Source organism: Macrobrachium rosenbergii, chromosome 30 (assembly GCF_040412425.1).
Source record: "Macrobrachium rosenbergii isolate ZJJX-2024 chromosome 30, ASM4041242v1, whole genome shotgun sequence".
Lineage (NCBI taxonomy): Eukaryota > Metazoa > Arthropoda > Malacostraca > Decapoda > Palaemonidae > Macrobrachium > Macrobrachium rosenbergii.
Genome location: NC_089770.1, coordinates 35916809 through 35935241, shown reverse-complemented (window position 1 = coordinate 35935241; position 18433 = coordinate 35916809). Strand labels below are relative to the sequence as shown.

Genomic DNA, 18433 nt, shown 5'->3' with positions numbered 1-18433 from the left:
GCACACACTTTTCCCACCGGTGCTGCCACTGCTGGTAACATCTCTGGAATCTCGACATTGGGATGCTGTAAAGCTCTGCTGTCGTTTTTCTCATAATTTCCTCTCTCGACTCAAAACGCTTCCCTTTCAGAGTTGTTTTCAGTTTAGGGAACAGCCAGTCACAAAGTGCCATGTCTAGGGAGGATGACGAACAAGTGGAGTGTTGTTTTTGGCCAGATAAGCGTGGATCAGGTGGGCAGAATGAGCAGGTGCATTGTCATGGTGAAGTTGCCAGTTTCGCGCCGCCCACATTTCCACATTTCCGGTCGTTTTCGTCGTACTGCATCTTGAAGGTGTCACATAACCTCAAGGTAATACTCCTTATTAACTGTTTGTCCTGCTGGTGTGTATTCATGATGCACAATACCATTGGAGTCAAAAAAACATGTCAACATTACCTTGACATTGCTACGAACCTGTCTCGCTTTTTTGGGTCTTGGTGATGTCTGATGCTTCCATTGTGATGACTGAAATTTAGTTTCCAGGTCATATCCGTACACCCAGGTCTCATCACCAGTGATGATAGTCTTCATGAAGTCAGAGTCACTGTTAGCACAGTCAAGCAGGTCTTGTGCAATTTCCAGGCGGAGTTGTTTCTGCTGTTCCAACAGCAACTTGGGAACGAATTTAGCAGACACTCGTCGCATGGCCAAATCTTCCGTTAAAATTGTAGGAACTGATCCTGTGCTTATTCCTACTTCTTCAGTAATTTCGTTGATGGTTATACGACGGTCGGCCTCTACTATTCGACAAACATTTTCAATGATTTCTTTGTTTCTGCTGGTAGATGGCCTGCCTGACCGTGGCTTGCTCTCAACTGAGCTTTGTCCTTGCTTGAAGCGATTATACCACTCCTTTATTTGTGTTACTCCCATGGCTTCATCGCCAAAGGCTTGCTGAATCTTCTGGATAGTTTGCACTTGTGTATCGCCAAGCTTGTAGCAGAACTTAATGCAGTAGCGCTGCTTGATGCGCTCCGACATGTTGTGTAAGGACGATAATCTGACGAGCTTGTACTGGACGTCTGCAATCTGGCCCTCACAGGCGGGTACTGCCACACACTAGAGCTTTTAAAATTTACATGCATGCGCAGTAAGAGTGCTGTCAACTCCAACAAAACTAAGTTGCTGATTGGTGAATCATTTGTCCTTTTATGGACAAAGGTCGGATACTTTTTGAATGCACCTCGTATAGGCTAATAATATGTTCCTTGTGTACATATGCTTTTTGAGTTTAGGAAACGGAGGCTGCGGCCCTTCAAAAGAAGAGGAAAACATACTGTAGACATTTCCAGTACCCTTATATACATTACAATTCTATACATGTGAAGCAATCAAGGAAATAATAATAATGCTCCAGTTTTATAACTCATTAATATGAATACTACTACAACTAAAAAACAACGATCTTTTTACAGACGGCAGTCACAAGTCGAGATGTTTTTCTGAAAATTTTACTCTATATTTCTGTAAAAAGGGAATATTTTATGGCACGATTCCAAGTTGAATGAAATTAGTTTTTTTATTCAACACTAATTACAATAAATAAATGTTTGAATATCAATTTTTTTTATAAATTCTTAATTTTATATAGACATTCATATATTAAAAACGTTAATATAGGTTTTCTAATATGAAAATAATTAATGACTAAGTCATTACCATACAATGGAATGAATGAACTTTGGGTTTTTGATATGCAAATGGAGAGGAAGTATTCAATTATGGAAGTACTTCAATATGGACCAAATTTACAAGTAATTAAAATATGGACTTAATGATTTAGTACTCAACAATAAAAATACCGATCTCTATAAGGACTATTGTATGAGTTTTAGAACTGTGTATCTTTGCGTAGAAGTATAATATTGGTTATTTTGTTTGTTTTATCTTTCTCTTACGTCCCCTTAGCTTTCATCCTAAGATATATAATAATTTGGATTAATGGGAAACTTTATATTCAAAGAAAGGAGTTTCCGTGTTTTATTTAAGACTGTGTCAGTTGTGCACACACACAAAAACACACACACACACAACAGACAGAGAGAGAGAGAGAGAGAGAGAGAGAGAGAGAGAGAGAGAGAGAGAGATTATTATTATTATTATTATTATTATTATTATTATTATTATTATTATTCGGAAGATGAACCATATTCATATGGAACAAGCCCACAGGGGCTACTGATGGGAGAGGGGGAGGAGGAGGGGAGGGATAAGAAAGGGAGGGGGGAGGGATAAGAAAGGGAGGGAAGGGATAAGAAGGGGAAGGGGTTGGGAAGGGGGGGGGAGGGGAGGGGAGGGGGGGGAGTGGGAGAACGACTGATCCCAGGTATGGTCCTAATAAACTGTTTGACGTTGTTTTTACTGACTCTTCCAGGTTTAGTTACTCGACAGTCCTTACAGAATGAGGTGATTTCTCACACAGAATTTGATTCCCCTCCTGCTTCATAAGAAGTCTAAGAATATGTAAATTTTGTTACAAATATTACTTTCCAACACAAAACAAGCTGTGATTGTAATGGTAATATAATCAGATTTAAGCAAAGTGTGTCTCAATATAAGGCAAAGGAATTTCAGAAGCGCTCCTCTCCAGTTAGAATGATTTGCATTTTTAACCATTACCGGAAATAATACCTGTCCTTCCGATGACATAGATTTCACCATCTCTTTCTATTTTTGTTCAGATAAAACTCTTGGTAGACATCAAGTCTTCTCTAAAACTATTCAGCAGTGATCTAATAAGTCGACGACTATAGTTAAGAAAATAAAAGTAAATAAAGACCAAACTTATGGATTTTGCAAGTTCTCAGAACATATATGTTAAAAACCAGTCACAAAAATTTTGACCAAGATTCTGCATAAAGATTCCACTTTTGAAAAAATAAAACGTTTGACGCTGGAACAAGAAGAGAAAACGATGGCCCAAAATGGAAGGCCATTCGCCTTCCTTATTGGTTCCCCTTTCTTCCCCCCCAACCGCTCACCGCCCCCCCCGCCCCCAACCCTCGCCATCAATTTATTTACCTTTTTCTGGTCATTCGAACAACATCCGTTTTAAATATGTAAAACTTGTTTTAATCTCTGATGATGAGATTCCCCTGCTGCTGACGTCCGACAAACAGGAAAAGATTTACGAGAGGTTGCTCTGAGAGACAATGATGAATGGCCGAGGAGTGTTCTGCAGAGGCTGGGAACAAAGGGGAGGATTTTGACAGCCATCAAAACTAATTGTTTTTAAATCTTTATACAAGTCTGAACGATCATCTTTGTTTATATACAATAAATTCCAACTGCTGATTCAAGGATAACAAAGAAAAATGAAGTCTTTATATGCCAATACACCATTCGCATTATTTACATATGTTTATTAACAAAGTCTCTAATTAAAACTTCGTAGCAGTTTACAGATTTTTTTTTCTTTGCAGACAGGTTCTGTTCCAAATATCATGAGATTCAATGCTTCATTAACTTTTGAATCTTACAAAGAAACTGACCTGACGTCAGGAGGTAAGGTCTGACAACCCTAACCCTCATACCAGGGAAAGGCTTGTAATTTGAATCTTTATAAAAGACTGGTCATTTGTAAATCTTCAATTTGCACTTCTTCTAAGGACTGACTTTATGTCACTTGAATGAAGATTATTACAAACATAGTCGCAAGTTTTAAATCCCAATTTATTTTTGAACTTTTATTACCAGTAATACATAAATAAAAATTCAGTTATAGAGGTTAATAATATCATCTGTATTCCCAACTTTCAATGATATTCCATTTCGCTACCCGTTTTCTGAAATGTCATCCAGATGTCAGGAATTGTGGAATGGTTCTTTTATTGCGTCTCCTGACCCAGACGCCGAAATGACAGTTAAGAACAATTTTGCCAGTGTCGAAGAGAGTCCTTCATATCTTTAACGTCATGATTTCTTCTACGGGCATAAAATGAAGTAATTTACTGCATCATAAAACAAGTTTATGGTCCTGGATAAAGTTAGGTGGAAGATATTCTCATGGAAACGTTGACTTTATTCCTTCCTTTATTCTCAGACACAAAAGCAAAGAAAATGTTTCCAGGCGCCGATAGTTTCAAAGGAAGTTATTTTTTAGGTAAAATCAGAGGGGAATTTGCTCCCTGCAAAAACATTGATATTAATTGTATATTTATGTTTTACAATTTACAATCTGCTCATTAGAAAAAAAAGTATATCTTAGGATGTGAATGGAACAACAATCATTTCAGGAAAAAGCTTGATCAGCATTTTCATGAAACTGTACCTCGACAGAGAAAGATAGATGCAAAACTTGAATGCAACTTTATGTTCAAATTTGAGACCATTTCACCGAAATGTCGCTAATAAAGCTGGTATTTGCGTCTTGTTTTTCGTGTAAAGGAATGTTATCTTTCTTGTAATTTTTCTGCATAACTCCGAAAAGTGACGATTTTAAAGAAGCAAGATTAATCTTCATTTTCAGCTAGATGATGATGATGATGATGATGATGATGATGATGATGATGATAATGATAATGATTTTATGAAACGACTGCAATAATTAATATTCAACTTTACTATCTGATTAAAAATAATTTGTTAATATCGTAAACTAGATTTTTGAAGAAATATTTCTTTTTATCGAATATTATCATGTCGAGGAATGCTGTGCTGCCATCTCTATATATTTTCACTCCATGGACTAAAAAGTTGTTTCTTTGTTTATTTGGTTGTCTTGTTTTTTTTTTTTTTTTTTCTTAACATGGAATGCATTTTTTTCTAGCCACCCGTAACAGTGTACTGAAAAGATTTTCTAAATTGTTCCATGTATTAGTAATTATAAAATGTGGTGATTCAGTGTTTATAAAGTATACTGTATAACTAATGAGGATTGTTTGTGTTAAAATTCATATGTTAACCTTGAGTGTTTAAAAGTTTATAATGTATAAACAATAAGGATTGCATGTTTTACTTCATTGTGCATTTTCTGTTGAAGAACTTAATTATATTATATCAACAGTTATATAGCTGTAAATATGTTTATATTTTGCAGAACTCTCCTTAGACCTTGGTCATTCGTCTTCATTCTTGGTCCTAGACCCTAGACTCTTGGTCCTTGGATCTCTTTCATCCTTAGAATGATTCTTTGATTTAATCACGTGCAGTACTTTTCCTGATCCTGATTATACGCGCAAGATCTTTTAGACCTTTATATTAATACAATTTTACATGAAGTTTGTTAATTTTTATGTTTCAGTTTGTAAATATATTTTAAGTTAATAGAATTTTTCTTGTTATACCTTTATATTGAATTTTAAACAAGGAAACTTAAAACTGAACAATCAAATATATTTTTAAAAGAACCAGAGTTCATGGAATATAAAATATAAAAACCATAACTCGACATATAATATTAGCAATAGCTTTGGAACTCATGCAAAACCACCAGGAATTCCGACATAAAGTAATAACGTTTATATTTACTCAAGGATCTTCTTGATTAAGTCTCATTACCATTATAGGTACATGGTACTTTTGCTCTGTAAAGGATGGTTCAACGCAACCTATTAATTTTGTTTTATTTACATACCAGTTCTTTATTTTCATTCTGTTCTTTGCCCACAAAAGTGTTCAATCCTTATAACGTTACTGTTTTGGTTCACACTTCCATTTCTGCAGTCATGTTTTCTTAGCCCAATGTTTACGGCGAGTTTAACGTCAACTGTTTATATTTATCCTCCTTCTTCCTTCCTTCCTTCCTTCCTTTATTTGCTTTTCTTTTTTGTTCTGCTTCTTGTGTCCACTTCGGCTCTCCATTCTTTTATCTCCCCTCGCCACGATTTGCTGTTGGTGTTATTTTTCCGAATTAGTTTTCTTCCTCTCTTTCCTTCTAATCCTTTGAAAATACATGAAATGAATTCCCTCTTTCAATATGTTTTTCTTTTTCTATTTCTCAACAATACAACTGATATTTAGACGACATTTGCTCTCTATTACATTTTACTTTTGCTTTTTATGGGTTCGTAGTGTTTTTGTTTTTACAATTTGAGCAAAGACATATTAGTTTTAAACTTTTGTGCATGTATCTTCAAGACATCCTAGTTTTCGAGAAAGAGTCCTTTACATGAGAGCGGGCGCGCGCGCACACATATATATGTATGTATATATATATATATATATATATATACATATAATATATACATATAATATATAACCCTCCCCCGATTTCTCCTATTATCAAAATCCTAAACCATAAAGCACCAGAAACAACCTAGGCTACCTTTAAAGTCAACATCACCGTCCCCGTTCCTCGGAGTCCGCCTAAGAATAGCTGTACCCGTATTCTAACCGTCTCTCTTATGTCACAGCTTGAATTAAAACTACGGCTGGACGAAACTCACGTTCTACCACAAAAAAAAAAAAAAAAAAAAAAAATTAAAGAAGAGAAGGCCAAAGACTGTCCTTAACTTCAAGCAAACAAGTAAGTGAAAATTCAGATTTTCAGACTGGCGAGTACATTTTGACACCAGCCATTTAAACAATCATTTAATATCAAAGTCTGTCATGACCAAAGTCATAGTTATATCTCAGAAAAGTCATAGTTATATCTCAGAAATTTCATTAACATGTAACCACTAACAAATCCATCTGAGAAAAAAACAAAGGGTCACCTTTAAAATAAAGCATAATGACATAAAGACATAATTCTAGAACATTCTCCCATAACGTGGAGATCCCGTGACACGATACAGGTCAACAGGGTCAACGCTCGTGACTACGTGAGCCACCTAGATTTCCAAGGCCCAAATTCCTTTTGCTCTTCGCGAGAAATGCAGTTTATAAAACAGCCTGGTATGTGCTGACACAAGCGTTCATCTCGCCCCAAGATTTCCTAAACACACCAACACTGTCAGACATTCCATCAAGGATCATATGATATACATTACAATGCCCCACATACTATATACTTATTGTTCTATATGAACTGTCAACATATGTGTGTGTGTGTGTGTTCTGAGAGCTGAAGTTCATATAGTTCCTGCCAATGTTCAACATCCCCCCCCCAAACCCCCCACCCCTCTCCTCAGGACCACAACTTATACATGTACTTCGCCCGCTCCTCCGGGATCAGCTAAACTTCTCCAGTGACCATTCCTCTACTACTTGGCCCCCTCACTGCCACCCATTTCCCCCAGGTTGCCCGAGAATAAATTTTGTTTATTCTATTTCATTGTATTTTTACTGCAAGTTTTCCTCGTCTAGTGACGTTTTCTAGTGAAACGTCGCTTTCAAGTTATCTCAAATTTTCTACACTTCTCCAGACCAAAATGCTATGCCAAAATATTTTAAAAATAGCTGAATAACAATTCGTTGCAACGATTTAATGATTAAAAAAACCAGTTATTTATAATGATCTCTCCTCATTCACAAGCACATGAAGTGATTTCCTTTCCTTTCGTAGAATTTCTGCTTTTTGATGACATGCAAATTTGGAATAAGGGGCCTTATTTGCGACTGGTTTTGTTTCACACTGAGCCTTCAAATCGTTTGTCATCTGTGATTCCTTTTACTGGTAGTCAATGTTTAAGATGTTTATCGACTGGCAGTTGTGCTTGTAGTTTCTGTAGACGATAAATAATACCAGCCGCGGTCTTTCTCTCTTTCTGCTTCTGAATTATATATATATATATTATATATATATATATTATATATATATATATATATATATATATATATATATATATATATATATATATATATATATATATATATATATATATATATATATATATATATATATATATATATATATATATATATATATATATATATATATATATATATATATATATATATATATATATATATATATATATATATATATATATATATATATATATATATATATATATATATATATATATATATATATATATATACACACATATGAGAGAGAGAGAGAGAGATAGAATTAAAAACCATATAATAACAGGAATTTGTTGTGTGTCGTAGGTTTGTAAGTACTTTCTAAATGTGGATTCAAAGCAACTTAAATCCATGTTAAATCCACTTCCCTAACTATGAAAACTGACACATTCATAGGCTGTCAATGGTTTCCGTGTATCTATTCAAAGTTCCTCACGAAGGAATTGTCAGTACACAATATGCATTCCATCAGTCACTTCCTGCTAATTGGAAGTAGAAATTTGATTATCTTTTATTTTATTATTATTTTTGCCAATGGAGAACCACTAGGGAAATTGTGTGTGGAAGCGAGGGGAGGAAATGCATTCCAAAAATGTTAAAGCAGCATTTCACATTATGCAAATTTTAGACAACTTCGTTACGTCAGGAAACTCATTTACCAGCTATAAAAGCATGCTGAGAGAGAGAGAGAGAGAGAGAGAGAGAGAGAGAGAGAGAGAGAGAGAGAGAGAGAGAGAGAGAGCTAACTATTGATATCACGCAACTGGGTGTTAGTTACCCAACACAGCAGACCAAACTGCTTCCAGTTATTTGTACTTGGAAGCACTAGTGTGATCATTCTGAAGATTTTTGGTATAATTGGTACCTTGGAAGAAAAAACAGAGATGTTTCTCTTTTATCCATCATTTTATTAACATTTGTGGTTTGCATTGCGTATGCGCTGTGAAACTATTTGTTTTGCCTGTCATGGGTCACGGCTGTCTATTATTTATCATTCTTTTCCCCGGTATGCTTCTTTAACGCGTGGAATATAAATAATTGCATGTTACTTCTTTGTGCTTTTTAGCAGTGTTAAAATATTCTCAATTACATATTATTTCGATAAGTATCAATAAATCTATCCGTGTTTATAGAAAAAATCAACGAATTTTAAGAGAAATTAGTGATTGGTCACAATACTGCCAAATTGACCGATCATTACTAAAGCACTGATGAACTCTTTAAAGATCCAATGTCTTCTCACTTATAAAGGGATTAACTATAGATTTCCTGTGATGGCAGACAATTATACTTCCTCTCTTCACTCTTAAAAACTAAAGCCTTCTGTACATCTAGACTTCGCCTGTTGCATTCACCTCCCGTAATGTAACTTCAAACAAAATCTCATCTACTTTGTAGTTTATTCAACTTTGTTTTTGAATTCTGATAATGACAGGTTGTTTAGATGCAATTACAAAGATATAAATAGCGGAAATATTATATATACTTTTGAATTTTTTTTTATTAATCGTTGCTCATTCTTGTTTGTTATTAAATTTTATTTTTGGGATGACAACTTTCTTCTCTTTTTTGTGTGCTTGCAAGTGCTACTCTCAACGATTTTTTGCTTCAAATTAATTTATGGATGAAGAAATTATTCTCTTTTCTCTGGCTCTACGTTTTTGCTTTTTATACGTTATTATTACGAATGATGATACTGATTGCGTTCTTTTATTGTTTCGTGGACGATCAAAAATATACTATTTTGTTTCATAATATGTTATCGTTTGAAAGGGTTTGAGTAGCTTTCACTTACCTTTGTTAATTATGATTCATCGTAAAAGCAATTCAGGCTTTGATGAACAACGCAGTAACATTGTTTATCAATAAACGCATCCAAGAGCAATTATTTTTGTTTTCATTATTAGATCAAAGGACCATTACAGATTCATTTGCTTTGTCATAGTCATTTAAAATGGAATCTGACTGACCTTATATAATGGTTGACCTGTCATCTGTGATTTTATTTCAGCCGACTGGACCATTCTGGCTATTTCAACTGCTCATCATTGAGCAATGAACTGGAAGGGGATTTTTTGAATGCAGCTACAATATTCCCAAGAGCTAATGTGGAAACTGACTTCTGAAATGCAATCTAACTGACTATTCTATTGCGCGAAAAAATCTACATGACTTCAGGTAACTCATTTTATATCTGTTAGTTTAGATCAAACCATAAAATTACCTGATATTTCTGAAAGCAGGCAGTTGGATACAAGGATGTTAAAATCATCAATTTTAAAATTCAAAGAAAGGGAATTGCTTCTCTCTATTTTAGAAAGTGTGTCCACAAATGACACTTCATCCTTTGCCTGTTTGTGTAGCTTAACCTGGTGGGAAAATTGGTAGCATATGTCAAAATGTATGCCACGTTTTTAAGTTTATGATTTTCTTTTTAAATTCAATATATAATTATGATTTATAAACAAGATAAATTTCAGAGAGAGAACACACACATATATACATATATACACACACACACACACACACACACATATATATATATATATATATATATATATATATATATATATATATATATATATATATATATATATACATATACCTTGTTCCTGGCTACCAATTTCTCGATTAACTTATAATAAAGAAGAATATCTGCTACTAACCATCATGCTCATAGACCCAAAACAGCGGCCCGAGCCTCTTCCTAAATTTATCTGAGCAGAGTACAAGTGCAGAGTAATGCACATAAACAATGTGAATACGCAAAGTATTCAATCTCAGTTTAAAAACAGATTTGAGTATTCCTAATGGGAAAGGATTCTCTTGAAACGAATAGAACTGAATATACAATTTAGGCCGGAGGCCAATCGCTGTGACTTATGAGGTCATTCAGCGCTGAAAGGAAAATTGAGAGTAAAAGGTTTTATAGCTGTAACAGGAGGAAAACCTCTCAGTTGCAGTATGAAACAATTATTATTAGAGGTAGGAAGTCAGACAGAAGAAAGAGACTATCAACTTAGATACAGTTAAAGAAATGAAAGGGGTTTCAGCTAGGGGCCGAAGGGACGCAGCCTTCTCTTGATAAGGGTAGGATTTAAAGGGCGACGAAGGGGTAGGAAGAACCTATTGCCTGAGGACATCGTCCTGAGAATTTCTTCCTCTTCCTAAGTTTGTCCAAGTAGTGGAATGCCCTTCAAACCCAGTTCGGGAGAAATGAATAGTCTACATACGTACCTAATGCCGCTGTTAAGCCGACTGTGGTCCGTATATATGCTTAGTTAACGGTACTGGTAAAATATACGTACTGAACTGTTAACTGAGTTTTCATCCACAAAGTACGTGGAATTTTGGTTACCCACAGTCTATCCAGTCTATTATACCTCGTCTTCTCGAGAGTAGAGGAGAGAAATAAGTGTTATGAAGCGTTTTTCCTCCCTTCAATCAGACATGAAATGACCAAGACAAATTTCCAAAAGAAAATTGTTTCCAGTTCTTCTTTACATGAGTCTTTTCATTAACGTCTCAGTTCCAAGAAAATAAAACTAGTAGTAGAAAACTCCCCTGATTTGTTTGTTTACGCTCAGCTCTGAATATTGGGAGAGGAACAGAGAGCTTATGTGTTTGTCATTAAGGACGACGAATGTGAGTCAAGAAGTCCCTCTCCAGCAGGCGTGGTTACCTGTTACATCAGCAGCTCATTAGCATAATTCCACGCCTCCCTCATCAGCTTGATATCAATTGAGTGAGAACGTTACGTTTATTTTGTCGCTATAACTAACTCCCAATTGAGTTATATAAGGAACTGTATCTCTCTCTGGCTCTCTCTCTCTCTCTCTCTCTCTCTCTCTCTCTCTCTCTCTCTCTCTCTCTCTCCTATATTGCTAGCAAACAGAATTTGCTGACGTAACGTAACTGTTCTAAAACTGACAAAATGAGTAATGTTGCTTTAACAGTTCAGCAGTGCTTTTCCTCTCTCGCTTGCACTGATCAAGATTTCACCAGTTGTTGTCCATTGGTTAAAAAAATATATATGTATATATAAACAAGAAAGTCTAATTTCCCTCAACAATTAGCCTGAAGTGCGTGATGGAATGCTTATGTAATGTCAATTACTTCGTGAACATTTCTCAGTTTATACATGGAAACCATGTTGCCTATGTCCAAAATGTCATTTTTCATAGTGGTTTTTAAACAAATATAAGTGTCCTTGAATTTAAAAAAAAGTATATAAACAAGAAAACACACACAACACACACACACACACACACACACATATATATATATATATATATATATATGCACAAACTACACTCATTATACACACACACACACACACACACACAACACACACATATATATATGAATATGTATATATATATATGGTATATATATATATATATATGTATATATATAAATCACGAAAGTATATATATATATATATATATATATATATATATATATATATATATATATATATATATATATATATATATATATATATATATATATAATGCAAAGTATAAAAGAGAGAAAGAGCCTATATTAAACTGAATCGTATTTTTAGTATCTACAGAGACTGCAGGTACAACTGCAAATTGGAAGACAGGTGTTCATGTGTGTAATTATGAGCAGTTATGCAATCATGATTAAAATAATAATAATAATGTACTTATTCTACTCACTCATCGTGAAACGCTTTTGGTAACCTCTTATAAAGGAGAAAGAATACCATCACAAAGAGACAATTCCATTATTCCCGAGTTCCTTTTGTCTCCTATCGAAATTGCAGCTATATTTCCGAGACTTCCACACCTAGACGTCCAATATGTTTCCGAATTCCTATCCTGATTCTGATTTTTTTCGCCATATAAATATCCAATTCCTTTTATTTGCTTTTTCCCCTAGAGAAGATGGCTCCAGAAGATCATCCTGAATGCTAATTGACCACCGTCGACTAACTACCAGGTACAAAACTGCCGAGGAAAAAGAAGCAGAAACATCAAGGGATTTAACGAAACGTGAACACAGCTCACTGCCTAATCCAGGAATCAAACTCTGACCATCGTACTTGTGGGGACAAGTTTATTGGCCCCTATACCGTAAAGAAAAGTCTTCCTGCAGGTATGTAGTCAATAATAATAGGGAACAGTATGGAAGCACCTGTAACAAATAACTACATTTATCAAAGGTATATCTTCAAAGAGCATTACCTTGGTACAACACTAGTCGAATAATCTCCCGGGAAAACATGAAGACAAGTATATTTGAATCAAATAAGCAAGTTAAGGAATTCCCTAAGAAATCATTAAAATTTAGTCACTAACAAACTTTTACAGTTTATAGGGTTTATAGACCAGAAACTACATTTAAAACTATGGCTTTGGCGTGTGACTGAGGTATTCATTAGAGGTTACTTTGAAATGCTGATCAACGTAGGTCTCACATATTTTTGAGAATAACAGCGGAAGGGGAAGGTTATGAACTGTTTGAACATAGTTTTGGGCATCATGGGAGGGATGAAGAAATCTCTCATCTCTTTTGGAGAAGGAACTGAAGGACACTAACAAATTAGTGTATCATGTTCATCAGCTCTTAGCTTACAGGATGCCATTACTTCCACGAATAAAAAGCAGGTCTAATCATATGGAATTCAGATCAGTGCTAAAGAGAACAACACTTTTGGAGAAAAACAAATGTTATTTATCCCAACGATTACCTCAGGGCCACGCTGCAATAATAATATATGAAAGGAGTTTACAATCTTATTGCGATATTCCCAAAATACTGAGAAAAAACCCTGAAACTAACAGGAAGAAATGTTTGGAAGCATCTTGGAATTTTGAGGGCAGTAAAACCGTCCCCTCGACAGAAGTTCTTACTGCAAATAGACCTCATTTCCACTTTCACGTAACAACATTTTCCTGCGGTAACTGTTATTGAGGCACTATTTATTTCCATTCTCGCTGCAGCAGTTCGCACACTTATATTCAGAATGAGCGTTAAAGAGTGAGAGTTTCCATGAACACACTGCAATGGAATTTTTATGAACAACCATTAGAAACGTCATGAATGTTTTGCAGAGACTACTTTTGCTTTCCAGTATTTGTTCGTTTGTGTCAAATGATGCAGTTTCAAAATATCTAGCAACCTACAGGAGAGGTGTCCTACACTACTGAAAATGGGATGGTTAATGAGGATTCCGTATTATCTATATAATTACATAACATTTTTTTAATACGGATTAGTCCAACACATCAGCGGAAATGGACTTTTCAGACTGAAATTTTGTGCTTCAGAAAATGAAATCTAGACGTAAGTTGACGTTTATCGTTGAAGAAGCTGCGTAAGGGCATCCAGTATGTGAATGCATCCCTCGGTTCTAATATTAATAAAAAAAAATGCATTTTAATATTAAACAGGGTGGAACCGTACAAACTCACGCTTATTGTATATGGAATCCTATTTACCGACAAGAGGGTAATGAAAAACGTGATCCCGATTAAGAAACCATTTTAAAAGAAAAGAATATGAAGCCAGGCAAACATAAGAAATATTTTTGTTTCCAAAGAGGACAGAATTTTTAGATTCACACTCATTTTTGTAGCTCAGAGCGATTCTCCCGAACCTACGAACTAGGTTCCGAATTCTCTAAAATGAAAGTAAATGAAGCATCACTTGTACGGTAGGTATATCTCTTCTGTTAGAGAATATGGTTTTTCTTCTATTTGCAGAAACTTTATGTAAGTTACGTTTTAATTATTTCAGTTTTTTCGACTGTAAAGTCGTTCAATTTTCACTCCTCGCAGTTACTCAGAATTCCCAAGCAAAACTATTTTCCGAAGCGTCGTTTGGTGGGAATGCTTCCGTGCTGCAGTAGTCTTGCTTCTTCAAGGCCAATTCCTCTTCTAGAAAGTTCTGTTGCTTTAGGGGCGGTCGTTGCCCAGATCACCCAGACAAGACGTCACTGCACTTGACGCAACACTTACGTCGGGAATCTTGAAACTGAACGAAAAACTATCTCTTTTTTTAATCAAAGGCGTTGTCTACATCCACAGCTTTCCGAAGAGCTAGTTTTTTTTTTTTTTTTTTTTTTTAATCACTTCCTTCCACAGTTCGACCTGAGGGTAACTCGTATTTCGCCTTCGGTCGCTCTCTCGTTTTCCACAGACACCCGACTGGTTCCTGTTCTCGACTGTCTCGTATTTCGTCTGGTTATCCCCTTCCGGGTCGGTGGGTTGATTCTCCCTCGAAATCCCCCCTTGATACTACTCTTGGCTCTCTGCCAGATATCCAGACATATATTTTCAACGCCCTTTCAGTTAGTTTTCTTCCACGGGCACTGATATACCCAATGTTATCATGCGAAGATTTTTATGTATATTGTTTAACTTCTCAGACAAATTCTCAAACACACACACATGCATATATATATATATATATATATATATATATATATATATATATATATATATATGAATATATTTTACATCACCGTGATTCATATACAATCATTAAGCTACAAATGTCCTTTAATAGCTCAATCCTCGCTCTACCTCGGAAATTATATATTTTCATATATGTTATCCGAGGGGTTTTTATAGTTGATAAGTTCGTCGTCTCGTGGGCTCGAACCACGGAAGACAAGAACTCAGGACTACAGTGACGCTCCTTAAACCTCCTTTGATGGCCGTGTGGTTTACGGCGCATCACTGTAGTCCTGAGTCCTTGTCTTCCGTGGTTCGAGCCCACGAGGCGATGAACTCATTATCAACAAAAAAATTCCCCTTCGGTTAACATATATATATGTATATGTATATGTATATGTATATGTATATATATATATATATATATATATATATATATATATATATATATATATATATATATATATATATATATATATATATATATATATATATATATATATATATATATGAAAATAAAGGATATTTAAACCTCCCTTGTATATGAATCGTGTGATATGATAAAATTAATTCATAATTTTTGCTGCATGCGACAAATGCACTACACGATTAACTTGGTAGAGGTGAGTTGCTCTCAATTCTAATTACAAATACCTAAGTTCGACAGTGATTTGTAGGTGCGAGTCGGTGTCAACTTATACCTCCCTTGATGGCTGTGTGGTTTAAGGCACGTTACTGTGGTCCTGAGTTCTTTTCTTTTGTGTTTCGAGTCCACGAGACGACGAACTAATTATCAACTAAAAAATTCCAATTTGGGTAACATATATGGAAATATATTATTTCCAAGGTAGAGCGAATTGGATATTAAAGGACATATGTAGCTTAATATATATATATACATATACATATATATATATATATATATATATATATATATATATATATATATATATATATATATATATTTCTTTTTTGATATTCACAAACACTAAGCTACTTATGTCATTTAATAACCAATTCGCTCTACTTCAGAAATACCTCCAAATAATCTGAAGTCTAGATACTTGAAGATGCCATTAGCAATTATTATTTATCACTCTTCTTAATTGCCGTATTTTGTCTCATGTGCAGAAGTTCCATAACCTGTATTTTGTATCAGTCCCGATAACACATACAGCTTCTGATCCTGAATTCTTTGAATTTGACTCCAGTTTTTAGTTGCAAAAGCATTCGATAAGTTCTTCAAGCAACGAGAGGCGTAGCGCATTAAAAACCATAATTTCATATGTCACTTTACACTTTTCGGCAAATAAATAATTATCAAAACATAAACAATGCTTTGTCTTAATATCCGGTGTCACCTAATTGCAATGCATTCTTTCTTGAACTCAGCTAGAATCCTATCGCGTACGGTATGTATCATATTTTATTTTTCCTTTCCGAAGATTGGATATGCTTTCTCTAAAAAACATACCTAAAAAATAATTGGAAATGGACTTGTTGAGAATCTGACACAATTTATTCTGGAGAATGTGACCTAAACATTTTATATATTAACTATGTATTTTACGAAATGTCGAATCATCTCTTTCAATTGCAAGCGTAAATTATGTACTTTAAATAACTGATTGATTTCCATATGATTCATTTTGCCTTTATCAACACAAACTATAACACAGGGTAGGTTGAACCAGCTGTGGTGCTTCAAATGATTATAACTCCATCCATATAATACAAACTTTTGAAACCATCGCAGAACTTTGTTCCACCAATATTGGCATTTCCACAACACAAGTTGCAGCTGTGGACCCCAGCATTCTTCTGGTTTGGACACTTTCAGCCCAATGAAATATCTGACATAAATAAGCATAGCTGGAAGGTGTCTGCTCATAAGGGTCAAATATAGGAAGCACGATGGAACAAAACTTAAGCAATAATTATAGTTAGTAAAAAATTATATATATACGGACCTCAAAATGACAGACGGTACGCAAATATTAAATCGGTCCTGGAAAGAGGAAAGCTGTGGAACTCTGGGAAAAGACTAAAGTGAAAAACAGCGGCAAAGTTGTTCTGTAACTGTACAACGGAATCTTTCCTTCTTCCTCACACGGCGACGAATGGCCAACCGAGTCCTTCTCAGCGGCGCTGATATCCCATCCATGAGTTGGAACCGGAAGCTCAAAAGGAGCCTGTCCAGTTGTTTCTCCCAGATGAAGCCTTATGCCAGCACGGTCACTCGCTCCTACGAGCAGTCCGTAAATAGTTTTACAAATGTTGAACGGGTAAGGTTTAAACGTTTTGTATAAAATTCCTACGTATTCCACTTTATAAAGCAATATTAATGCTAACATAAGAAATAATACCAGATATTAGTACGTATGTATGCGAGTATGAATACACTTCGATGACAAAATACTTAATAGAAAAAGTATTTAACAAAATTCATGTCTGTATTTATCAAAACATTCTGAAATCAGGACAAATGCTAAATTCAAGATGTCATTAAAATGACCAAAATTGGAAGCCCAATTTAGAAAGGCATCTCTCGAGGCCCAGTTTCACTGCAGGAAATGTGATCAATTTGTTAGGAAATATTTAAACAGAAAAATATTGGTACGTTCCCGAAATGAAACTAATGGCAAAACATTCTTATTCTACCAGTCTGTGACAGCACTCGCAAATATTAAGAACTGTCATCAATCGTCATTCAGAGAAGTAAGGAACAGCAGGTAAAAATCTGTCTGCAGTGAAAGCGCTCACTGGAGTACCAAAGGGACATCGGTGATTCTGGGATAAAAATCAGTCTGGACGACAGTCTAACCACACACGATTCACATCAGGAATGAAAAGTGACGCATTTCAAATGACGAAAGCTTCATCTCCACTCTCAAAATTGTCTGTTTTTCTGATAACAGCGCGTTGAAAGGAAACTCATTTCACTTTATAAATATGCACTGGGCACTTTAGCGGGATGGAATATGCCGTCATTACCTAGTCATAATTTTCTTTTTTATGTCATCACAACTAGTATTTCGAAACATACAGCCATAATAGCGATCCTCATATCAAAAAGGGTTCATTCTTGCGTAAATTAAACAGGCCTCATCTGAGATGCATATTATTCCTTTGTAAAAGCCTTCCACTAACTATACAATTTCATTTTCTAAGAGGAAATTTACCATTTCTGCCCATTCTCTGTCAGTAAGCCTTGAGAAATGTGTAAAGCATTTTGTGTAAATATTTCTTAACTAAGCTCACACCTAAAGAAAT

General features: G+C 35.0%; 1 protein-coding gene across 1 annotated transcript; it reads right to left on the bottom strand.

The window, feature by feature from the left end:
- Positions 1–335: 335 nt before the first annotated feature.
- On the bottom strand, positions 336–1022 carry LOC136854872 (protein GVQW3-like). The gene has a single exon (XM_067131403.1). It carries the CDS (start codon positions 1020–1022, stop codon positions 336–338), a length of 687 nt encoding a protein of 228 aa, XP_066987504.1.
- Between the last annotated feature and the right edge of the window lie 17411 nt (positions 1023–18433).